This window comes from Bombyx mori, chromosome 18, assembly GCF_030269925.1.
Source record: "Bombyx mori chromosome 18, ASM3026992v2".
In the NCBI taxonomy this organism is placed as follows: Eukaryota; Metazoa; Arthropoda; class Insecta; order Lepidoptera; family Bombycidae; genus Bombyx; species Bombyx mori.
In genome coordinates, this window is record NC_085124.1 from 763,531 (window position 1) to 790,575 (window position 27,045).

General features: G+C 45.5%; 1 protein-coding gene across 1 annotated transcript; it reads right to left on the bottom strand.

Moving 5' to 3' along the window:
• Positions 1 to 1,844: 1,844 nt before the first annotated feature.
• On the bottom strand, positions 1,845 to 18,577 carry LOC692824 (lectin 5). The gene is given in 7 exon segments (NM_001046670.1): positions 1,845 to 2,002; positions 10,021 to 10,084; positions 10,905 to 11,037; positions 11,781 to 11,902; positions 12,360 to 12,421; positions 13,576 to 13,704; positions 18,528 to 18,577. Coding segments are annotated over 6 exon segments (522 nt in total). The 5' UTR covers positions 13,599 to 13,704; positions 18,528 to 18,577; the 3' UTR covers positions 1,845 to 1,884.
• Positions 18,578 to 27,045: the final 8,468 nt, after the last annotated feature.

Genomic DNA, 27,045 nt, shown 5'->3' on the forward strand with positions numbered 1-27,045 from the left:
GAGTCTTCAGTTAATAAATACATATTCAACAGAGTTTAACAGAAATTTTATAGATTTAAAAAGAAAAAAAAAATTATGAAAATTTTAGAACAATACGAACAATGATATGAAACGAAAGGAGATGAAGTTATTTATTGGTTTGAGACTAATTAATTGGGATAAAATAAAAAGGATTCAAAGGTAAAATAGTGGGTATTTGCTAAGAGTTCAGTGGACTTCTTGGAAGTACCAGAGAAGATAAAAACCTAAATCAAACAAACCGCCAGACTTTAAGATATTGTTAGTTTTTTCTGTGTGCTAAGAAACGTAAAAGGTTAATAATTTTTTTATGTACTGTACATCATTATCATGGTTTCTGGCCCTAAGCACGTCATTACGGATCCCCCCGATCCATTAACGGTGCTTTTAGGTACCTCAAGCACCGGTCATCGTCCTCACCGAACCCGTGGCTTGCGACGAAGGGCTCGATGAGTAAATTAACCCATAGACACAGCCCACTGAGTTTCTCGCCGGATCTTCTCAGTGGGTCGCGATTCCGATCCGGTGGTAGATTCTGCGAAACACTGCTCTTGTTAGGGTCAGTGTTAGCAACACTCCGGTTTGAGCCCCGTGAGCTCACCTACACACGTAAGGGCGAAGCTGAAATAGCCTCTCAAGGCTATCAGCATAGGTAGGAATAAAAAAAAAACACGCAGGCAGTTAGTGATCGGAACTACTCGAAGCGAAACAGCGAACGGATCACCTGAAGTGAAGCGGAACAAGCGAATTGAAAGTTTTAAAGTTTTTGTTGAGTGTTTTAAAGTGTTTGTGAAGTGTTTAAGTGTTTTAAGTGTTGAATACAGTTGTCAACTTGTGATTCGGTAGGATTGTTATTTATCCCGAACCTCAGCGCGTAACAGTATTAAGTGTTTTATCTATGTCTCAGCCGTCGGTGACAACGAAAGTTGCGAAGTATTGGCGAGATTAAGCCGAAAAGCTGTTTTAATTATAATGGCTGTTACACTCCCAATATTAATGTGGTTATTTTTACACTTGATTAAATTAACTTTGTGTGTTTGTCCCTCCTAATTTCCAAAATGGCTGCACCGAGCTTATTGCCAGGTGGAGTATTCTCTGCTACTGAAACTTAATTAAGTAGAATTACTGTCATAACATTTTGAGTTAGATTAGTTTTCGTTGTCATATTATTTTATCCGATAGTTGTAAGGAACATTGTGTACTTAGCACATTTATTTTGATTAGTCGTGGCTGAATGTCTTAAGTTAGAAGCCAGATTTTTTACTTGTAGGTCTTTATTGTGTATCTTTTTTTTTGTAGCTTGTGTCGGCGACGATACCCAAACGAGCGGGTCACGCGGAAGCGGAGTGGGGACCGAACAAAACTTGAAGACGGACAGACGCGCACGCAACACCAACATAAGTAATAAGCGGCAGAACTTAATGTTAATCGAATAAAATAAAATAATAAAAAGCAGTAATAAATGTATAAAAATGTAATTTTATCATTTTGTTTAATTCCTGAACAGCTTGTAATGTGTACTGTGCGACTTATAAAAACAAAGTATTTACAGGGTACTTAAAAAATTAATGATGGCGGAGATACTATAGTAGTATCAATTTTATTGTTTTTTTGTACTCAAACAACATACACATCTCCCCTTTCCCTACACGGATAGCATGTCCTATTGATTTTAGAGCTTATTTTAATATTATTTTTCTTTAATTTGTGAACCTAATCCCATGTCGTTCCGAATTAATGGAAAAGAAAAAGTTTTGAACTGGTTCCAAAAAAAAAACTCGCGAAAGGTCAATAATCAGCGACGGAAAAATTAAAAAGACAAGTAATATTTATTTTGTAAATAATTTATTTCGCTAAATACATAAACTAAACTGGATTGACGGTCTTTTGGCATACGTAAGGTTGTCGTCGGTGGCACCACCAGTCTCTTAGTCCAGGGTTGATGGCATCGATGCCGGCGCAGTGAGGCTCTGCTGGGTCATCACTACAAAATAAATCATTGGTACGTTTACACCATTACTGATGGTAGAACCTCTTTACTGGTGGTAGGACCTCTTGTGAGTCCGCACGGGTAGGTACCACCACCCTGCCTATTTCTGCCGTAATGTGTTTCAGTTTGAAGGGTAGAGCAACCGTTGTAACTATACTGAGACCTTAGAACTCATATCTCAAGGTGGGTCGCGGCATTTATGCTATAGGTGTGTAGGCTCCGCTAACCACTAAAAACACCAGGTGGGCTGTGAGCTCTTCCACACCTATCTATGCACCCATCTATGCAATAAAAAAAGTCTATTGTACATATTTCCTTAAGAAGAATACGTCTATGTTTAAGTGGGATTTGATTGTTACTGATAGGACATACTGTGAGTCGCTATGGATAAGCAGGAGCGGTGCTGACAATTTCTATTATATGATGATGATGATGATACATTCCCGATTAAACGGTGGCACAGCGGATACACAAAAATAACTAGAACTTCGACCTGATATCTCAAGGTGATAAAATTTTCGCTGTACTATTCATAGCTTATTTGTTTGCCTTTCAAATAAACTGAAAAAAATATTGTGTGCACCAGGATCGATGTGCGATCTTTTTTGAATAAAACACGGCGATTTGTGCATTGTTCACTTCTAAAAAAAAAATTGCCTTTGTAGGCAGACGAGCATACGGCCCACCTGATGGCAAGTGGTCACCGTTGCTCATGGACGTCAGCAATGCCAGGGGCAGAGCCAAGCGGCTGCCTACCATTAAGTACTCTCCGCAAGCCTCGTCTCGGAAAACACCGTGGAGGGGAGTTCATTACAAAGCCGGAAATTCACAAATAATGTGGTTTTGTTAAGAAGCATACTCGGCGAGCTGTTTATTCATCCCCTCCCCTCTCCCCCCTCTCCCCACCTATTTGCTGGTAGCTTAAGAGATAATTCCAACTACGCCCGGACGGGTAGGTGAGTTCACGAGCTCAACCTGAAAGAACTTGCTAACACTAGCCCCTCCCCACCGAACGTGGTCTCGCCTTGTCGCGGCGGTGGGGCTTAAGCGTGCACCCCGATACCGTGGAGCAGCGTTGTCTGCACAGGGGTGCCGTGAACAAAGAAGACTGCACACCGTGTTCCCGTTTCCCACCTTTGCTGGACAAAGTGTGTGTGAAGCGGGAGAGGGCTCCCTTCTGGAGCCCTCTTGGATGCTAGGCCATGTCCCCGGCAGCTCTTTGGCTGCTAAAGGGGAAGGCCCTCCAGAGGAGGGTACCGGTACGCCGGCGTGGCCACACCGTGGTCGGACGTGTGGGTCTGTCAGTAATGGTAGACCCCACGTGGATGAGAAGTGAACCGGAGGGCACTCCCTTCCGGTCGCTGGTTGCCATGTCCCCGGCTGCCTCTTGGCGGCTACAGGGGAAGGCCCCCCAAAGGGGGGTACCGGTTTACCGGCGTGGCTTCGAAGAAGCACACCGCAATCCCTACCGAGTAGGGGACGGGGGCTGCTGCCTAGCAGGGGCCGTGAGGATGCGAACCTCTATAAAAAATGCCCCAATCCCAAGTTTTTGACACCTGACGATGGGATGAATGGCTGGAGGGAGTCTAGTCCCAAGGGTTGTCCCATACCGTAATCCCCACTTGGTGGGGGGCGGGGGCCGCTGCCTAGTAGGGGCCGCGAGGATGCAAACCTCTATAAAAAATGCCCTAATCCTAAGCCTGTGACGTGCCCGGTGATGGGATGAGTGGCTGGAGGGTGTCCAGTCGTGAGGGCCGTCCCAGGGGACCGACCCCTGGTTAAATAATAAAGGAATAAATAAATGATGGCAGACTTAACGAAAAAATTACCCCAGGAGGGTACCACTCTAGGTGGAGAATCCCTCCGTGCTTCCACCTCGGTGGGAGCATGCTGCCCCACGTATTCTGGGGGGGGCAAAGCATGCCACGATGAAGGGGGCTGTGCGACGGGCAGCGGAAAACCCGTCGAACTGAGGTGTGCCAGCGCTGGCTCGACGCGCTCTGCGCTCGTCAGCGACTGCGAGGCGGCTGGCCCGAAAGGGAAAGTCAGGCGGAAGAGGAAATCGAGGGGAGTTTCTTCCCGCGAAGGGAAGGGGGGGCTAACGTCGTCCTCTGACACGGATGCCCCACCGGAGAAAGTGGTGGTAGTCTCCGATTCGGCCTCTGCCGCGGAGGAGATGCCGCCCCCTAAAGGGAGACCCGCTCGGGGGAAGGGCGCACCGTCACCGGCGCCGTCATCGGCGTCGATGTCTGTCGCCTCGCTGGACGGGCGGACGACAGAAGAGGAGGAGGGCGGTCTTCGGGACCCTGCCTTGGTCATAGGCAGGGCCATGAAGACCGTCAAGTCGTATGCGGCGACCAGTGCCAAAACCAAAGCTGCTGGCCGCAGGCTGCGGGAAGTCGTCTCGCGAGTCTCGAAGGTTCTGCCTTCGGTTGCTTCCGCCAATGACCAGGTGGTGCAGCTGATGGCGGAGAATTTGAGGCTCCGAGCACAGCTACAGGCGCAGCGGCGGCCCGATGACAAGGTTGCTGCTACCAAGCGGGTAGCCGCGACGAGGTCGTCACCCGCGTTGCCGCGTGCCGCTGGGTCGCGGACTCCTCCGGCATCTGTGTCGCCGCTGGTCTCCGGGGTCCCTCGGGGTCCCTGTCCCTCAGCGGCGGCTGGCGACCCGTGGCCCGTGCTGCCACCATCGCGCGCGGTACAGCGGCGTTCGCGTCTCCCGTCGCCGCGGTCTAGGGAGGCGACGGCCGTCGAGCGGCAGCAGGGATCCGCGGGGCCACGGATCGTGGGCCTGCCGGAACCGAATTGCTACAGCCTGGACGAGATTATCGATCGCACCGTCCAGGCTGTAATGGAAAGGCTGGGTGGCGGGCTGGCGGCACTCGAAGCGAAACGTATTGTCGCTAGTGACGCTGAACGGCCTGCGTCTACACATGCCGCGGTGTCGGGTGCTGCAGTGACCCGCTCCACCCCCGTACAGGCTCCAGCCACTAGGGCGGGCCCGGGGCGAGACAGAGCCAAGCGGGGGGGCGGCGCTAACGCGAAGTGCACATCGCAAGCGCCTCAACCCCGTCCGCTGCCCCCGCCCCCGTCTAACATGGACGAGGGGTGGAATGTGGTGGCCCGGCGGGGTGCCAAGAGGGCCGTACCGACAGCTCCCCAAGTGGGTGGAGCACCGGCCACTGCGGCGTCTCAGGCTGCTCCCCAACAGGGTCGAGCGCCTGTGGCCGCCAAGAAAAAGAAGATGAAGAAGAAGTCGTCGCGCGCGCCGCGGTCGGCGGCAGTGGTCTTAACGCTGCTGCCGGCCGCCGAGGCCAAGGGCGTGTCATACGGAGATGTAGTCTCCCGGGCGCGCGCGGCTATTGATCTGGACGAGATCGGGGCGGGGGAGGGCCTCCGCTGTAGGCTGACGGCCAATGGGGCCAAGCTGCTAGAGTGTCCCGGTGCCGATAGTTCCGGCATCGCGGAGCGTCTGGCGGCGAAGCTCCGTACGGTTCTGCCTGAGGAAGAGGTTCGAGTGCACAGGCCGGTCAAAATGGCTGAATTGAGAGTGACCGGCCTGGACGACTGCACCACTAAGGATGAGGTGGCGGCGGCTATTGCCGCCCGGGGCAACTGCGCCCTGGAGAATATAACTGTAGGCGAGCTGCGCCTCGGTTATACCGGGGCTGGCTCTGTTTGGGTGCGTTGCCCGGTAGAGGCGGCCACCTCCTTGGCTGCTCCTCCGCCCGGTAGACCGTCGGGGGAACCGGGCAGGTTGCGCGTGGGCTGGATAGCGGCCCGCGTGCGCCTTCTCGAACCACGCGCCTGGCGGTGCCTCAGATGCTTCAGCACTGGGCACTGCCTCGCAAAATGCGCGAGTGCGGTTGACCGCAGCGGATTGTGCTTTCGCTGTGGTCAGCCGGGACACAAGGCGGCCGTGTGCTCGGCTGCGCCGCATTGCTTATTATGTGCGGCGGCCGGGCGCAAGGCTGACCACCAGGCCGGGGGCAAGGCCTGCCCTCCGGCCAGCAAGAATGCTGAACGAAATCGGCGCCGCCAAGCTAAGCGGCGTCAAAAGAAGCGGTTGGCCGGGGGAGCACCAGCCGGCACTTTGTCCCCCGCTGAGGCGTTCGCGCCCGATAGCGGGGGCAATGGAGTAGGGGAGGGAGCGATGGATGTGGTTCAGCCTTAATGGATCACACCTATCGCTTCCTGCAGGGAAACTTGAACCACTCCGCTGGGGCTCAGGACATGTTGCTCCAGACCATGGCGGAGTGGTCAATTGACGTGGCTGTGGTCGCCGAGCCATACTTCGTTCCCCCAGCGGATGACTGTTGGTTTGGGGACGTTGATGGCTTGGCGGCCATACATATCAGAAGAACTGCGATGGTCCCCCCCCTGGCGATGGTGACCAGGGGCCCCGGGATCGTCGCGGTACAGTTAGAAAATATCGTCGTGATCGGGGTGTACTTTTCTCCGAATCGGCCTACCGTCGAGTTTGAGCGGTTCCTGGACGGGCTAGAGGTGATCGCTCGTCACCTCGCTCCCCGTTCAGTGATACTGGCGGGGGACTTCAATGCGAAGTCTGTCGCTTGGGGTTCCCCATTCACGGACGCTCGTGGTAGGCTGCTGGAGGAGTGGGCGGTCGCGGTCGGTCTCTGTATCGTTAATAGGGGCTCGATCGCGACTTGCGTGCGGTGGACGGGCGAGTCTATCGTGGACTTGACGTTCGCGAGCTCGCCCGTCGCACGGCGCATCCTCGGCTGGAGAGTGGTGGTGGGGGCGGAATCGTTGTCCGATCACCGGTATATCCGGTACGATCTTTCTGCCCCTGCGCCGACGCCGGCTGCAGGTGCCCGCGGGGTTGACCCCCCGCAGAGTGCATCCCGGTCATTCCCTAGGTGGGCACTGAAGCTCCTGAACAGGGAGCTCCTGGTGGAGGCCTCTATGGTGGCGGCGTGGGCGCCCAAGCGCCCACAACCTGTCGATGTGGAAACCGAGGTCGAATGGTTCCGGGGCGCGATGCACCGCATATGTGATGCCTCGATGCCCCGGGTCGGCTCTCGGCACTCTGGACGGCGACAGTCGCCCTGGTGGTCGCCCGAAATTGCAAGACTGCGTGCGGTCTCCATTCGGGCGAGCCGCCGGTGCACTAGACACCGCCGTCGCCGCCGCCTGCGGCGCGACGAGCCCGTCGCGTTCGCGGAGGAGGAAGCTCGGCTGCACCGCGAATATCGCGCTGCGAAGGACGCCCTGCGGCTGGCCATCAGGCGGGCCAAGGAGCAGAACATGGAGAGACTCTTGGAGGCGCTCGAAGCGGATCCGTGGGGGAGCCCATACAAATTGGTACGCGGCAAGTTGCGCCCGTGGGCCCCCTCTATGACTGAGCGTCTCCAGCCCCAGCAGCTGCGGGACATCGTTTCGGCGTTGATCCCGCAGGAGCGGGAGGGTTTTGTCCCTCCCGCTATGGGCGGGCCGTCTGAAATCGTCGACGGCCAAGCTCCTGCTGAGGTGCCCCGTATTACGGAGGCAGAGCTCCGGGTGGCCGTTGTCAAGATGACTGCGAGAGACACGGCCCCCGGCCCGGACGGAGTCCACGGCCGGGTATTGGCCTTGGCCCTCGGTGCCCTGGGGGACCGGCTCCTTGAGCTATATAATGGCTGCTTGGAGTCGGGACGGTTTCCGTCGCTCTGGCGGACGGGTAGACTTGTGTTGTTGAGGAAGGAGGGGCGCCCGGTGGATACAGCCGCCGGATATCGTCCTATCGTGCTGCTGGACGAGGCGGGAAAATTGCTGGAACGTATTCTGGCTGCCCGCATCGTTCGGCACCTGGTCGGGGTGGGGCCTGACCTGTCGGCGGAGCAGTACGGCTTCCGGGAGGGCCGTTCGACCGTGGATGCAATTCTTCGCGTGCGGTCCCTCTCGGACAAGGCCGTCTCTCGGGGTGGGGTGGCGCTGGCGGTGTCTCTTGACATCGCCAACGCATTTAACACTCTGCCCTGGACCGTGATAGGGGGGGCACTGGAGAGGCATGGAGTGCCCCTCTACCTCCGCCGGCTGGTTGGGTCCTATTTGGGGGCCAGGTCGGTCGTATGTACCGGGTACGGTGGGACCCTTCATCGCTTTCCGGTCGTGCGTGGTGTTCCGCAGGGGTCGGTTCTCGGCCCCCTCTTGTGGAATATCGGGTACGACTGGGTGCTGAGGGGCGCCCTCCTCCCGGGCCTCCGCGTTATTTGTTACGCGGACGACACGTTGGTCGTGGCCCGGGGGGATGATTTTAGGGAGTCTGCCCGTCTCGCCACAGCGGGAGTGGCCCTCGTCGTCGGAAGGATAAGGAGGCTGGGTCTCGACGTGGCGCTCAATAAATCCGAGGCTCTGTGGTTTCACGGGCCGCGGAGGGCGCCAGCCGTTGACACCCACATCGTGGTTGGAGGCGTCCGGATAGGGGTCGGGGTGCAGTTGAAGTACCTCGGCCTCGTGTTGGACAGCCGGTGGGCCTTTCGTGCTCACTTTGCGGAGCTGGTCCCCCGATTGATGGGGACGGCCGGTTCTTTGAGCCGGCTGCTCCCGAATATTGGGGGAAAGGATCAGGTTGTGCGCCGTCTCTACGCGGGGGTGGTGCGATCGATGGCCCTGTACGGTGCACCTGTGTGGGCTGAGCCGCGCAACCGGGCCACTATGGCTCGGTTCCTGCGCCGGCCGCAGCGCACCGTTGCCATCAGGGTCATCCGCGGATATCGCACCGTCTCCTTCGAGGCGGCGTGTGTTTTGGCGGGGACGCCGCCATGGGAGCTGGAGGCGGAGTCGCTCGCTGCCGACTATCGGTGGCGCAGCGAGCTTCGTGCTCGGGGCGTGGCGCGTGTCCCCGAGAGTGAGCTGCGGGCGCGGAAGGCCCATTCTCGGCGGTCCGTGCTCGAGTCGTGGTCGAGGCGATTGGCCAACCCCACGTGGGGGCTACGGACCGTCGAGGCGGTTTACCCGGTCTTTGATGACTGGGTGAATCGTGGCGAGGGACGTCTCACCTTTCGTCTGGTGCAGGTGCTGACCGGGCACGGATGCTTCGGGAAGTACCTGCGCCGGATAGGGGCTGAGCCGACGACGAGGTGTCACCATTGTGGACACGACCTGGACACGGCGGAGCATACGCTCGCTGTCTGCCCCGCTTGGGAGGTGCAGCGCCGTGTCCTGGTCGCAAAGATAGGACCTGACTTGTCGCTGCCTGGCGTCGTGGCGTCGATGCTTGGCAGCGATGAGTCATGGAAGGCTATGCTCGACTTCTGCGAGTGCACCATCTCGCAGAAGGAGGCGGCGGGGCGAGTGAGGGAAAGCTCTCCTCACTACGCAGAAACCCGCCGCCGCCGAGCAGGGGGTCGGGACCGGGGTCGTATCCGTGACCTGGCCCCCTAAGAGCTAGGGGTCCCACCCGTTTTGTGCGGGGAGGGACCCAGACGAGGGGTGGCGTGCTCTGCACGCTCACCCGCAATAGGAAGCCGGGTGATGGTAGACCGCGTTCCCCCGACCGCTCTGGGGGAAGGTGTAACGCGGCGCCATCAAAGCGGGCTCTCGGCCCGCTGAACGAGGGAACCGGTGGTCGTTTCGCTGGCGGCCACCGGTCCGGCGTCCGTGGGACGGTGGGATGGATGTAATGTGCTCTGCGTCAACCCTGTCCCGCCGTTTCAATAGCCCCGACTGGGCTCCGGCCCGGTCCGAGGTAGGGCGCCGGTTGTGAGCGGCAGGAGTTTTTAGTGAGGTTCAACTCCCACATACCCCACCTGCCGCGCGGGTGGGGATCCGGCGATTTTCTCCTGTGGAAAAAAAAAAAAAAAAAAAAAAAAAAAAAAAAAAAAAAAAAAAAAAAAAAAAAAAAAAAAAAAAAAAAAAAAAAAAAAAAAAAAAAAAAAAAAAAAAAAAAAAAAAAAAAAAAAAAAACACTAGCCCTAGCAAGAGCCGTGCTTCGCTGAAACTACCACGGGATCGGAATCGCGACCCACTGAGAAGATCCGGCGAGTTCATTCATCGTTTTCCCTTACCTGTAGCCGCGACCGTTATCTTGACCCGTCCAAGTGTGGAATCCGGTGTCTTCAATGTTTTGACCTTTATAATAATATAATGAACGTGTTTAGTTGAAATAGCTCTAAGAGTGATATTCGTCACACAAAACATGCTTGCTGCTAATAAAGTTGTTTGTTTGCATTTGTAGATATTTATTTAGAGTTAAATAACAATTATCATGAGGTATAATTATGTGTTATTCAAAACGTGGTGCTTTTAAATAATGTCATGTCTTCATTGCTGATCACAATTATACAGAGTAAACGGTCTGATTACAGTCCTAATAATTATGTTTACTGTTACTGGTGGTAGGACCTCTTGTGAGTCCGCACGGGTAGGTACCCCGGCATGCCTATTTCTGCTGTGAAGCAATAATGCGTTTCGGTTTGTAGGGCGGGGCAGCCGTTGTAACTATACTTGAGACCTTAGAACTTATATCTCAAGGTGGGTGGCGCATTTACGTCGTAGATGTCTATGGGCTCCAATAACCACTTAACGCCAGGTGGGCCGTGAGCTCGTCCACACATCTAAGCAATAAAAAAATAAGTTGTTCGAACGATGACGCAGTGTACACATTGGTGTAATTCAAGAGTTGAAAACCAATTTTATTGAGAAATAAAGGTTAAAGCATTTTAATTTAAGCCTAGACAAAGAGCTAGCTGTTCATACTGATGTTCCCAAGCCGATACACAAAGTCAACCAAACTTGCCTTACGCGAAAACATCAGGATAGCCTTTAACAAACTTCATTTCCGACCAAAACTTTTGAACACTCATACCGATTGCAATATTTTCGTTGTTTTCAAGTTGCATTATGAACGGAGCCTTATGTTGTTAGTAAGCACTTCACTTGTGTAACATACCATCGATATTCTTCCAGACTTTGTAATTTTCCAGGTTGTTGATGCCCAGCCAAGCGATAAGTTTGATTTCGGCGTTAACCACACTGGGAAAGTGCATGTGTCGAACTATTTTTTGTATTAAAGCGAATTCTTCCTGTAAAACATTATTAAGATTTAATGTATCTCAAGGTTTCGGGAGCCGTCGTTTTCAAAACAACCTTAGTAGCTTGTATTTAAGTTTAAATTACACATAACTATTTTCTTTCTGTGCTTCTCCATCCTACAATACCTAAAGGTGTTAAATTGTTCATGTTAAATTTAGGTAATGGCAGAGGTATAATATCTTTCAAATTTTATTATATATTCATTAAGTAAAAAATTTATTTCACTATTTTTAGTGATTTCATTCTTTTACCGTGGATACCATCTTCAAATAATTTTCCCCTCTTACTTCCGAACTGAGACGAATTTAAATACCACTTTTGTGTTGATGGCAGACGTTCTTATCATTTTATTTTATATATTAGTTTTTTTTAAGTAATAAATTTTATTTCACTGTTTTAGTGATTTGATTATTTTATCGTGGCTACCATCATCAAATAATTTTTCCCTCTCACTTCTGAACTGAGACGAATTTAAATACCACTTTTGTGTTGAAATCCATCCAGTAGCTTGGGCCGCAGAGTGTATTAAAGAATTAAGCCTACATAATCGTATAGTAGGTACATACGCTCAAAAATCGTGGTGACGTGTGGGGCTCAAACTGTTGATTTTTATGGTCTTTGAAGACATACATAGAGCTTGAGACATCTCGGAAGGTGAATGTTCCTGATAATTTTAATGGTAGAGCGCTGCCAAGTAAGCGTATGTAGCGTAAAGAGTCCATTTATAAGTTACCTCAGATTTAGGTACAGCTAATTTAGCGCCTTCTTGTTCACAATATTCCTTAGCTTTAGTCCAGTTTTGTGCTTGATACACCAGTTTGTAGGCTATACCAACATCCTTTTCTAGCACGTAACCTGAAATATGGTATTAACAGGCTGGTAGATTTAAGGAATTGGAAGATTGTTAATATTTTCACTGCGATTTTGCGAAAATTTTATGACGCGAAATTCTCTAAAGAACTCTGAAGAACAGACAAAATAAGTTTTGCTGTTTCTTCTCAGAACAATATATCTAGGTCTGTCTGTGGGTCTTGGCTTAATCTCGACCTCGGTCAGAAGGACTGAGTGTACCAGATGTCTCTTTTTTGTATCAACGAGTGAACGCCTAAAGCATTTAACGTACCGCCACTCATTATTTAAGATGAAGTATGATTTATAAGTTTCAAGGACAGAACAACCTTGAAGTGTAAAGGTTTGTGATGTCATCCACGTCGCGCCTACTGCTTAGGGCCTGTTAAAAAATGCCTTAGACTTAGAGGGTCAGACGGACTCGGAACTCTTTTAACCATGTACAACAATAAAACAAACTTACCATCAGTTGGCTGCGACTGCACATATGCGATAGCTATGAAAAAGAAGGAAATAGCTAACAGTCTGAAACAAAAAAGACTAAGGTAAATTCAGTATTGCAATGCGGATCCTTGTGTTATATTAGCTAACGAATTCAAAGCCTACAATGTAGTGAATGGTGATTCTTGGAGATTTAGTAAGCATTGGCGTTTTAATAGATACTAGGTTTTCAATATCAGGTACATTTTGGTGATAAAATTGAAGGACATTAACTGATACAAACAATTTCTGTGGATACTCGTGATGCCTTTGATTGGCAGCAGTAATGGACAAACTGTAGACAAATCTAACTTCGCAAAATAGACACTGCCGATAAATCAGTAGATAGGTTGTTACAAACAGTTTAACAGTAATAACGCATTATCCTATAGTTTTTCGCGATAAAGCCCGCATTCCTACTTATAGTAATAGTTATGTAGGTACTGTCTTTCAAAGTCATACATTTTGCAATAAAATAAAGAAGATTTAAAAAAAAATGGAGTTCACACTTCCTCACGTCAATATTAACTGTGTTGATTACCAATATTTCAATGCACATCTAAGTATATTGGTACAATAATTTCAAATTATCGATTTTTCGAACGGGTCTATTGAAAGGTTAATCTCTTTGTCTGTCAAAGTGAGAGTGTTCTTATGAATGTTTAAGATTATTCTGTCATTTATTTTTTGAATCTTCTTCTTCCAACTTCTTCTTTGTCTCTATCTTATCCCACTGGGTGGGGTCGGCACAGCGAATGTTTTCTTCGGTCGACCTCTTCCCCCTCTACCTTGGACTACCATTTCCATACATCTCCTAATCACATGCATATCCTCTCTTGTGCTTTGTGCTGTCCACCATCGAAGAAGAATTGATTCCACTACCTGAACCGTTGCGATTAGAGACCGTACATCCCGAGAGATCATAATTTCTGCTACGGTGTTCCGTGACCCTTGTCTTACACTTCTTTAAATGAAGTTTGTAAAGTCTTTCGGAGTAGGCTTTGGTTTGTTGCGCTTTTTGGTTAACCACTTAAATGGAATGAGCCCGATGGCCTATATGGTTACGATAACGACAAAAATGATTAATGAATACGTCTAAATACATCGAATCAGTGTACGTCAGTGTGTATGTATGTCAGCACCACAAAGAAGCATGAAATTGAATTATTTCCTTATACTTAACGATAGTGAGTACTTACCTCATTTTTGTTGTAAACAACATAACGCGGTAATTAGTTATTCACTTATGCGTTTCAAGTGGGACAGGGACTTTAAATATTTCCTTATGGCAATTATTTAGGTGTACGACAAATATAATGCTTGAAATTCTGAAAGGAAATCAAAGTGTTATTTATTTACTAACTGAGTCTATGAGTCACCGGTTATTATTATGTGGTTTTGGAGCGTAGATCTTAACCCAACTTGAAGCAGGTCGAAGTTTGAATTGTGTAACGATTGATTTAAAATTGAAATACGAGATTACTTCCCGACTGTTGGCTGGATAGCAGAGCCTGTCCGACTACGAGTCAGTTACCACTATCCTATTCTATCAGCCCATAGACGTCCATTGCTGGACATATGTCTCCCCAAGCCTCGCCACAAGGATCGGTCCTGCGCTACCTGCATTCAGCGGAACCCCGCGAATCTCAATACGCTGATATTATAGTTTTTAGAGAATGCTGCCGCTCATTCTCTGGTAAATACATTGGTCGCCTTGTACGACACCCAGGGTCAGAGGGGTGGTGATATTCTAATAGTTCTACACCACACACTGCCTTGCTTTGACTATTACTACTTTTTTCCCCATCTATGCTGATAGCCTTGAGAGGCTATTTCAGCTTCGCCCTAACATGTAGGTGAGCTCACGGGGCTCAAACCAGAGTGTTGCTAACACTGGCCCTAGCAAGAGCAGTGCTTCGAAGAATCTACCACCGGATCGGAAACGCGACCCACTGAGAAGATCCGGTGAGCTACGAGCGATGGCCGTCGTAAAAACCCCTTTTTAATATAAACCGGTTCAGAGCAGACATGGTAATTCAACAGAGAGATCGATTTTATTAGTCTGTATGTTTTTTAAATATTTCATTTGTAGGCAACTAGGCAGACGAGCTAACGGTCCTTTTAATGGTAAGTGGGTAACTACTCACTCATAAGTGTGCTTGTGCTGTGGGCTCGTTTGAAAAAGCTATCTATGAATTTTAGAAACTGCCTAAGATCAGGTAAGCTGTGAGTGTCTTATTGCTTTTGTAAACGGACTAGCAGACGATCCACGTCAAGGTGAATGGTATGTAACTGTTAAGTATGTGTGCGTGTGCCTACGCATATGCGGTATTACAACAAATATAGGACAGTGTGTTAATAGCAGCCAAGTGTTTCACTCGCGTATCCCTCGTATCTAACAGTGGCGACGAACCACTGACTATCGCTTGAAGTTAATAATAAATATTTCATCAGTCTCATCAGTCTTATCTTTGGCGTGTCGAGTTAAAGTTATATTTAACAGCTACACACTTTAGAAGACTGATATGCAAGTTAACTTCGATAAGAGAAACTGTTAGTGATAAGGCGAGCCATTAAGCTTTCTATCAGAAATATTTATGGAATTCAATTACAAACGTCTTCAATTATGGTTGTTGTAAGAGCTCTAATTGAGATCACCCAATAGCTTAAAAGTAACTTGCCTGTATAATTACCATTGTCAATAGGCTGTCATACTTCACTTTTTTTTATTTTTTTATATTGCTTAGATGGGTGGACGACTCACAGTCCACCTGGTGTTAAGTGGTTACTGGGGCCCATAGACATCTATGACGTAAATGCGTCACCCACCTTGAGATATAAGTTCTAAGGTCTCAAGTATAGTCACTGATAATAGCGCGTTCTGAGGATCTAAACGGGTGGATACTCGAATACTATTTATGTCGCGACGTAGGGTACCGCACCCTCAGTCACCCAACAGTCGTTAGACAAATAAAACCAATTTAGAGATCGGTTTACACGTCATTACGGATCCTCCTGATCCATTAACGGTGCTTTTAGGTACCACAAGCACCGGTCACCGTCCTCGTCGAACCCGTCGCTTGCGACGAAGAGCTCGACGAGTGAATTAACCCATAGACACAGCCCGCTGAGTTTCTCGCCGGATCTTCTCAGTGGGTCGAGTGTCCGATCCGGTGGTTGATTTTGCGAAGCACTGCTTTTGCTAGGGCCAGTGTTAGCACCACTCCGGTTTGAGCCCCGTGAGCTCGCCTAATTGCTAGGGCGAAGCTGAAATAGACTCTCAAGGCTATCAGCATAGGTAGGAAAAAAAGGATCGGTAATCACTTTAGATCAGATGGTCGGTGAGTTTGTTTGCACGTATATAAAAAACCACCGCCACGATATCACGTATCGGAAACCTACTGGGATCTGTGGTCTGTTCAATATAGCGAGGGTGTTCGTCCCTATTTCCGGCTGTAAAAGTTCACCAAAAGTTCTACGTAACTTCGAAAGTAAATCGCTCAGATCGTCGAATATTGATAGCAGTATAAAACTAATTAATAAGAGTCCGCCCGTGAGTGATTACTGCTGGACCCAGACTCCGGGCGACCTAACGATCTAGGATAAAAGAAGTGCTGGGATAATTAATTAGACTTTTTGATTGACGAATTGTTATCTAGTTTGGTTTTGGATATGAGTTTCTAAGAACGATTTTATTGGAATTTGTTTGAAGGTTAAAACGTTAATGTATGTGAGTGCAGATTTTTATGAGTCTATAGACGGTATAAGTCGCGAGAACCCGATGGATGGGGCGGTGCAGGACGGGTAATTGTGGTGAAACTTAGGATAGGTCTGTGTACAGCAGTGGGCCGATGATGGTAATGCTAACTTGGTAGAAAATTAGTAAGACGCGCTGCCTATATCTTCGGCTCACATGACGACCATCCATATACTTGTCATCAAAGGCACGTGTGTTGCGATTCAATGCTTTCCCGGTGGAGATGTAAGTTGATTTAAACTATTTGCCCACTGAGTTTCTCGCCGGATCTTCTCAGTGGGTCGCGTTTCCGATCCGGTGGTAGATTCTGCGAAGCACTGCTCTTGCTAGGGTCAGTGTTAGCATCACTCCGGGTTAGCAGCCCTGAGAGCTCACCTACACACTTTAGGGCGAAGCTGAAATAGCCTCTCAAGGCTATCAGCATAGGTAGGAAAATATATATATATAAACTATAGTTATGAGTTAGTTTAATTAGTTAAAGCATTTTAAGATTAAGGCAGTTGTGATACATTAAATTGAAACTTTGACCACATATTGTGTTAATTAATGTACGAGCCAGCGTTTCAATTGGGCCCCGGTAATTACTTAACGAAGGGGCCACAAGTTCCAGCACCACTAATTACATTGACTCAAAATCAGATTTCATTTTATACTATGTCCAAAGTTTATCTATGTTATGTTTTAACTATTGTTATGTACTGCTATCAATTATCGGTTGATCCGTGTTTGAATTAATTCAGGCCATAATTACGAAGCGATTGCATTAACTGGTCCAGTCGTCCGTGGCTGCGGAAGCCGTAAAGTAATCGAAACATTCGAAATAATATAATGACAATAAAAAACGTGAGATTAAACCGTACAACTAGTGTTGATTATTAACTGGTTTAATCACTACATAGTGTAAAACAAAGTCGCTTTCTCTGTCCCTATATCTGTCTGTCCCTATGTATGCTTAAATCTTTAAAACTACGCAAAGGATTTTGATGCGGTTTTTTTTAATAGATAGGGTGTTTTTTTTTTTCCTACCTATGCTGATAGCCTTGAGAGGCTATTTCAGCTTCGCCCTAACGTTTGTAGGTGAGCTCGCGGGGCTCAATCGGAGAGTTGCTAACACTGACCCTAGCAAGAGCAGTGCTTCGCAGAATCTACCACCGGATCGGAAACGCGACCCACTGAGAAGATCCGGCGAGAAACTCAGTGGGCATTGAGTGATTGAAGAGGCAGGTTTATATGTATAATAACATCTATTAAATAGTGGAGAAATCAATAATAAATTACAGTTTCCGAAGCGAAGCGAGGGCGGGTCGCTAGTTATAAATATCTTTCTTCCTTCGAGTGAAATGTTTTTCTGGACAGAAATTTGTTATGGCTAGAGGTCCCGCAGTAGTCGAAATTCGACTATAATTAATTGGAATTGTAAGTTTGTACACTATTATGATTGTATTTTATACTTCTATAATCACAAATTTCGCCAAGGCTACTCTATAAAAAAATATTAATAAAGACAAACAATATTTAATTTTAATCTATTCTCAATTTGACCACAGACGTCAAGAACAAAAAAACACAAAGTTTGACAATAAATAGTATGCATGCGTGTGTGCGTCAAATACATGGTATGCAGTGTGTGTAATGTTTTCTTTATCGATTTAATGTATCTTTAATGCATTATCTTAAAAAAATATTAGCATTGTGCACTTCTTCTCTATATTCTCTATAAGTGTGGAAAATTTCATACTCCTCCGTCCGCGCAATTTTCGTAAAAAGGGATGCAAAGTTTTTGCTTCACGTATTAATATATAGATTATGATCGCAAAGATAAATTCCAAAATAATACGCAAAGTGGAAAAGCTAATGTCGTTAAATTAATCATTATTTTTAAGTTTGTGTTCAATAGTTCGTGACCTTTATTGATAAATGTTTCTTCTAAAGAGGTTCTTCGGTCACCGAATAGAAAACAAACGTTTGGAATATTAATTATATATAAACTCCGTATTTCAATGATTTCGTATAAATACAGCGGACTTAACACGTGAACTAATTTCCCAAATAAACTAATAGAACTAAAGTCATTTTTAGAAACATATTGACATGTCCTTTTTCAAACGAGGCTTGTGGAGAGTATTAAGCGGTAGGCAGCGGCTTGGCTCTGCCCCTGGCATTGCTGAAGACCATGGGCGACGGTAACCACTCATCAGCTGGTGGACCGTATGCTAGTCTGCCTACAAGGGCAATAAAAAATAAATAAAAAACATCCAATCCAATTAATAAATAATTTTTTCCGCAAATTTTATGAAATAAAATAAACTAAATTTAATTAGTGATCGACGAATTACTGTATGTTATTAAATAAAAAAACACTAGGTACGTATTATTTAAAAAAAAAAAACTCACTGTTTCCTCTTTCCATATATAGCCACGTGCGTAGTGTGTATAAGTGTATTGGGATGTGTTATGGACTATTGACGCCCGATGTATTTATGTAGTGAGTCTCTTCATGTTTGTTAGGCCTAGTGCATACTGTTAGGAATGTGACGTTTTAAGTTTTTTGTTATCAAAATTGAAAATTAACGTAATAAGCGCTTATTTTAGTTCATACATCCTACAGTCTGATTCTGTACACCCACAGTTTCTTTAAAGATACAATTTTTTTAGCACAGCATAACCATAGAAATGGGCTTTTAGGTTTGACACGGTCATTTCAGCGTAGTCTTCCTCAAATGAGGTTTAAAGAGTCCCAAGCGGCAAACAGCGCGGCTGTGATAACTTGGCTGTACCGCCGACGATCATGTTGTTTGTAAGATTATCTTGTACGACTTATTGTTAAGTTTATAAGACTTGTTATCTTTATATATAAGAGCATCAGTGGAAATAGCTGTGTTGGCTATGGAATGAGCTCCCCTCCACGGTGTTTCCAGAGTGCTATGACATGTCCTTCTTCAAACGAGGCTTGTGGAGAGTATTAAGCGGTAGGCAGCGGCTTGGCTCTGCCCTTGGCATTGCTGAAGTCCATGGGCGACGGTAACCACTCACCATCAGGTGGGCCGTATGCTCGTCTGCCTTAAAGGCAAAAAATATATATATATATATATATATGTCGGAGCACGTCAGGGATGGCTGAGCGGTAGGTTCCGTCATCACTCGTATTCGATTGAACTCAGTTTAGTTAATAAAACTTTTTGAATAACAATTATTGAAACTCAACACACACAACTTTCACAATGACAGGATAAACCGACAGTTTCGTTGCACATACCGACAGACCGACTGACTGAGACGGACGGAATGACTGTCTGACACGAATGCCACGACTCTGTTCACGTACCGCCATTTTATACTGTGGCGTTACGTAGTCTACCCTTCATTTTGTGATATTTATCAAAACAACATCTCATCATTTAAAATAATAATCAAAACCACCGTCTTTTACTAAAAGTCGTTATCCACGACAACTAAAAGTCGTTATCCACGACACGGCCATTCTGACATGTCACACGTCCCTGTGTGACGCTCCTGCAAGAAAAACAACCTTTTGCAATATCAAACAGGTTTCGTCTCGGCCAATCCTGATACATTCACGATTGAGGATTGGGATTCCTTTCATTACAAACCATAACGTTAGCTCTCAACAAGATCTTTAACAGACCATGTTAACCTGTGTGAGTAGATAACTTAATTACCCAATTATTAGTGATACACTATACAACTGAAAAATTTCATTAATGCTCAATAAGCATTTTGAGCAGAAACCCGAGTTATTACAAAACAACTCAATCTGAGCAGTATTTCATCAGTATTCTGTATCAACCACAAACTATCGTTACAATTACTTCCATCTAGTGAGAGTAACTCATGCCACCTATATCGAGTGACGATAAACCAATTCAAGTGCCACCTCCATCAAGTAGCTCTTGACTATTTATTGCCTCCATCCGGCAAATAAGTGGGACCTCCATCCGGTACCCAACTTCAACACAAAACACTAATGCCTCCATCCGGCACGCAAGTGGAACTTCCATCCAGTACCCACTTCAACCATAAAACACATCACAATGCCTCCATCCGGCAATAAAACGAACACATCACCTAAATCGAGCGATGTGTTCAATTACCAGTCATAAATGACACCGAATACTGTTCTTTACTAATCACACAAAATAGGACAACAAAATCCTTACTTTAATCAGTCAGTTGTATCGTGGTCATTTGATCCTACATCTTCTACATCACTAGTTTCAACAAAATCGTATAGAACGCTTCTGGCCTGGCTGCCGGCGCAGCTAGTGACATTGCCACCCACATTATCATTAAAACAAATGATAAAACCAATACACATCATTTCACAATATAGAGTCAAAGTCATTACTAGACCAACACAACAATAGTCTCCATTGAGACCCAGGTCTCCGCTGTACCAATCGATGGAGATGCTCTCACCTCACTGATCAGTCTCGTCAGTAGCACTACTTAGAGGCAACCTTATGTAATCATAGGTTCTATTACCAGTTAAAGCCACAAAATTCAACATCAAATTTTACTAACTTTCCAATGTTCTGGTCTCGTCAAAGTTAATCTCTTACTTTCAGTATCATTTTAAGTAAAAACCTTTAGGGATATGGCACGCGAACTATTAAGAATTCGAAGGGGCTCGCCTCTGTTATTCTTTGGGTAGAACAATTTAAAAAAGATGTACGGCTTCTAGCACTTCTTGTCAAGAACAATTCTATGAGCTCATCGCGAGCTTGGTCATCAATAACGCAAGTCTGGGCTTCGAATAAGGACACTAGATTTAAGTGTTCTATTTCGCTGAATGCTCAATCTCACTGGACCGATTAAAACAACTATCGGGTAGTACGTGACATAAAAATGAGTAAGCAATAAACCATCGCATAGGATTTGTTCCGTACAGTTTTGGTCAAAACAACAGACTCTTTATGAGAACCATCGTATAAAATTGATGAGTTATGAAGCTACTACTAATAGATTTCTTGACAAGAGAGCATTCGGCACCCGAATCCAAATAAAAATAATACGACTCACCAGATTGTTCTTATTTACCAAAATTGCCCGATGTTACGCAGCTACCGGCACGTTGCTCCGCTCGGCCGGTGAATAGTTGACCCATCGAGCGCCGACAGACGGCATTTGCGTCCCATATCTCGTATTGGCTGCAGCAATCACGTGTCGAATGCGATACGGCCTTCCTGATTGTACACGTCCTCGTGTGATGGTTAACCTACAATCAAAAACATCCACGAGAACACTTGTTCCGCTCGATCACTCCTGACTACACTTTACGACTTATCGGAAAATTTAAAGTCATCAAAGCTTTAAACTGTTTTAATACCATTTTAACCAAATCAAACAATAGGGTATACAAAGTTTACTATTCAGCAGCCAGAGCACGTACCACAGTCGTTCATCAAACTTCAAATTTACTCTGTACAAATCAGGCATAGCTTACAGGAACTCAGATCAAACAAAACTTCCGAGTAAAAATATCTAACGCCACGGCTCTCCAGCCGACCAGCAATCGCAATTGCCCTCATGATGCGCATCCACCGCGTGGATCGCCCGTGTGCATCACCCGCTGACTACACACGATGGTCTTTACAGACCCCGACCTCCGCCAGAGCCAAACGCGCACCGCGCACCCACGGACTACTTGAGTTGCCTCAAGAGACACCGATTTCTACCGGGCTACGACTACGTAATTGCTACTGGTACGGTCGAACACAATACGGCCGATAGACTATCCTTACTCGAGTTTTCACCACAATTTAAGCTTGCTCTTCATCATCATCATTTACATCAACCTCGACTGGTATGTGTCATGCTGGCATTTTTCTTAGCCTATCATGTGGGTATTTGTAAGTACGTTTTGAATTTAAAGCTTTCAATGTGTAACGGTCACCATTCAATACTTCAACTACTTTAAACGGCCCTTTAAACTTCGTATCTAATTTCGTTTGATTACGCTCTTCGATTCAATGTGTGGACGAGCTCACAGCCCACCTTGTGTTAAGTGGTTACTGGAACCCATAGACATACACAGCGTAAACGCACCACACACCTTGAGATAGAAGTTCTAAGGTCTCAGTATAGTTATAACCGCTGTCCCACCCTTCAAACCGAAATACACCACTGCTTCACGGCAGAAATAGGCAGGGTGACGGTACCCGTGCGGTCGATGGCACTATACGGAGCACCAGTCTGGTGCCACGTCCTTACCCACGAGAACGTCGCCGCGCTGCGACGCCGGCAGCGCGCGATCGCAGTCAGAGCTATTCAAGGATACCTCACAGTCTCCTACGAGGCGGCGCGCCCTAGCGCAAGTGCAGCCGGAGCGCGGAGGCTCCAATCTCGGCAGTCCGTGCTGGAGGCGTGGTCTCGTCGTTTGGCGGACCTGTCGGCCGGCCTCCGTACCGTCGAGGCGATCTGGCCGGTTCTCGCGGACTGGGTGGGCCGCGACTGCGGAAGTCTCACCTCCGGCTACCTGTGCAGACTCACAAGACATTTTACCACCATGCAAACTTCTTACTGCAACAAATCTTACCAGCCACCACGCAAACTACAATTTTACGGGTTCCACCTCTCCTACACGATGTTACTCCCACACTGAGGAAGCCAACCGCGAACACTTGTCAAGCACGCACAAGCACGCACTTCACCGGAAAAACCTGCATCCGCCAGCGGAACCCGAACACCGCCGCATCGCCAGACACGAACGCACCGGACGTCTTATCTTACAGGTCACGACGACTTCAGATGTGTCAATTTTTCTTCTCCACGGAAACTTGCTTGCTTTCTTGTTTGCTTGCTTGCTGGAGCCCGAAATCATCGAACGTGTAATGTTATTGGTATTGAATCTAGTAGATTCTAAAATTTCAGCGACAATTCACAGTCTCATGTCCTGGTTTTACTGCACTAGTGCCATGTAACTCTAGCAGAAGTCAGCCGCTTAAAATAATTCTTGTCGGAACTACCCACTCGTCATGACAGATCCATTATTGCGATCGAAGTTTCACTTGAGATTTGCACTTGCCTTAATTTCTTGCAATAGCTTGTTACGTGTTGTATTTCCGCTAGTAAATGCCATGTGATGAAGTCGACAGTCAAACTGGGCAACATGAGCCAGAACGTAAGATGTGACGATTTCTTCGTGGCTCAGATCTTCCATCGAGGTAACAGAGACGTTATTACACGACTTACGTATGCTGCATTCACGCTCTTGTGGCGTACCACTACTAGTACTCTGATCTGCATCATGTTTTTTTTTTGCTGTACTTCGAACATGTTCAAACACGTCACGCCAGTGAGAGTAGAGTCCTGATCCCACTTCTGATGTCGGAGCACGTCAGGGATGGCTGAGCGGTAGGTTCCGTCATCACTCGTATTCGATTGAACTCAGTTTAGTTAATAAAACTTTTTGAATAACAATTATTGAAACTCAACACACACAACTTTCACAATGACAGGATAAACCGACAGTTTCGTTGCACATACCGACAGACCGACTGACTGAGACGGACGGAATGACTGTCTGACACGAATGCCACGACTCTGTTCACGTACCGCCATTTTATACTGTGGCGTTACGTAGTCTACCCTTCATTTTGTGATATTTATCAAAACAACATCTCATCATTTAAAATAATAATCAAAACCACCGTCTTTTACTAAAAGTCGTTATCCACGACAACTAAAAGTCGTTATCCACGACATATATATGTAATATGTCAGATGGTACTGGAGTAAATAACGCAAATTTGATTTATCTAAAAATAGAAAAGTTTATTGTTATTATAAAATTAAACACTAAAAACATTTAAACATTGTGAATCTATTCACCTAAAAATAGAAAAATCGACAATTAAAGGTTTTTTACTTCCAATATTTCATAAATCACTTCACGGTTAAGATCAAATTCTCTATCTGAGTGTGTCAGTGCCAATGTCATTCTTATATATCATCTTACTCTATGGCCACGTACACAACATGTAGTTTACAAGCTTACATCTCCCCCCCTCAAAAGTGCAAATTAGTTCGGGCTAATTTGAATAATCCAACTGGGGAATGAGTTTTGTCACATGGTACAATCCCAAAGACTTTTTATTCTTTCCAGTGTTGATTCTACATACTGAATCTGATATCATTTCTTCGATCTCAAAAGGACCTATTCTTAGTTCATCCATTTTAGATCTGTTTAACTTATTACAGTCCATTATGTAAACCATATCACCTTTTTGAAACTTGTAATTTATTCTGTTTTTGTCAAAAATAGCCTTGTTCAATTCATGTGATTTTTTTGATCTGAGATATGCTGTATGACGGTCTTTTTCCAGTTCTCCTGGTTCCACTTGTTTTTTTATTAGATTCATTGGTAGTACATCGGTTGGTTCCCCACTTAACAGATATAGAGGCGAATAACCTGTCACTGTGTGGTTTGTTGAGTTGTAGGCTTTCACACAATCCATTGCCACGGTTGTCCAAGCTGTTCTTTTCTCTTTGCTATTCAGGACACATCTAATCCTATTTACCAGCGTCTGGTTCAACCTCTCATTATGACCATTTGAAAAAGGAGCATCTACTGCTGTAAAAATTAAATTAACAGAGTAGTCCTTTAAATATTTTTTAAACTCTTTTGAATTCAGTGCTGGATATTGATCAGAGAGCAATATTTCAACTTCATTATCCTTGATTACTTGGTCTACCAGTTTTATAAAGTCCTTAGCCAGTTGTGTCTTCGAGCATGATATGTAAGCATAACGTGTGAAATGATCTATCAACAAATGTAGATACTTTTTTGAAGATCTGTTACCACCGAATCCTCCTATTGTATCTAGGGACATGATTTGGAAAGGTTTTTCTGCCGGTCCTAATTGTGACATGACTCCATAATTCCTATTCAACCGTGATTTGTTTTTTATACAAACTTCACATTGACGGCAAATCAATCTTATATTATCCAGTAGATTTGGTGCTGTGTAGAAAGGTCTTATTTTTGACTCAATCTGATTTATTCCTACATGACACAAATGCTCATGCACCTTTTTTATTAATATTTTACTGTAGTCTTCGGACAAAATGATTTTTTTCCTCTTGTTGTTCCTTTTGTAATATATACCATTTTCTCTAATAAAACTATGTTTGTTCTGTATGTTTAGATTTTTGTTCTGGTCCTCCAATATTTCCTCAATCCTTACAATATTTACTGTTTTCAAATTATCTTCTTCGTTTTCGTGGCTTTCAAACACAGGATTTCTGCTTAAGCAGTCCGCTTCTATATTATTTCTACCAGGGTTGTATTTTATTTCAAAGTTGTATTGTGATAGGTAATGAGTCATGTCTCCCAGTTCATCATCTGTTCTGTTTTTTATGTTTAAATTTTCTAGTGGCTTGTGGTCCGTATAAATTGTGAACGATTTTCCTATTAGCCAGTGTTGCCAAAACTTTAAACTTTCTTTAATGGCTAAGCATTCTAAAAATATGGCTTTCTTCTGCTTTTGTGATTCATTCAACTTCTTTGAAAAGTATGCCACTGGTTTGATTTCTCCACATTTCTGTGTTTGTTTTAGTATTGCGCCAATTCCTTTTATACTTGCATCAGTGTATATAAAGGTTGTCGCTTCTCGATCGAAAATAGCAAGAATTGGGGCAGAGCATAAATTCTTTTTTATTGTTTGGAAAGCTTTTTCACAATCAGCTGACCAATCAAAATTGACGTTTTTCCTAAGTAGATTGTGTATTGGGTCAAGAGTTATTGTAGCATTCGGAATGTATTTATTATAAAAATTTACTTTACCTAGAAACTGTCTTATTTGTTTCTTGTTTTGTGGTGCTGCAAATTCTGCTATAGATCTGAGGTTATCTTTCAAAGGTGTGATTGTATTACCTTTTACTACGTGTCCCAAGAATTTTACAGACTGTGCTGCAAATTTACATTTTGTTAATTTCAGACGGAATCCTTCTTCAGCAACTGCATCCAGTAGTTTCGATAAATGGTTCATGTGATCACTAAAAGTTTTCGAAAACACCATAATATCATCAATATAATTAATCACAAAGCTTGACAGCTTATGTTTTCTTATTACATTAGTCAGGATTCTTTGAAAAATTGCCGGAGATGTTTTCAGTCCAAAGGGAAGGCAAGTCCATTGATAATGACCTTCTTGTGTAACAAAGCCTGTCTTTTTTCTGTCGCTGATCCTTAATGGTATAGACCAAAAAGCAGAATTAATGTCGAGGGTGGTAAAATATTTACAGTTTATCGTTTTTACCATTAGATCTTCTATTAGAGGAAACGGCTGTGGCTGTGGGGTAATAATCTTATTAAGATCTCTAAAGTCAATACACAATCTTGACTTCTTTCCTTCATCCCGTTTGAATGCCAATGTTACTGGTGCTGCGAATGGGCTGTAAGATTCTTCAATTAATTCTTTCTTTAGCAATTGTCCAATTTGCTTCTCAATTTCTTCTTTATCATCTAAGGAGCATCTATATGGTCTTTTTGAGCAATATTTATCTATTTGTAGGTCTATAAATGCTTCATAGTTTTTCACTTGGCCTACATCATATTTATCTTTGGCAAATATGTGCTTATAATCATTTAATAATGTACTAATTTTCATTATTTGGTCATGTTCCAAGTAAGTAGTATCTATATCAAAATTATTCACATCTATGCCCTCATTGAAATTTATTTCATAATTAAACTCCCTGGTTTCCATTTCTTTAGTGGGGCTGACATATTTATTTTCAATTGGGTTGGCACCTTTCTGTAGTTGGATGTTTAAATTCCCATCATGGGTCAATCCAAACCGCTTTATTGTATCCAGTCCCAAAAGTAAATCATGAGTGAAGTTTTTATCCTTGCAAACGAATGCATTTATTTCTTTTTCAATATTCAGTA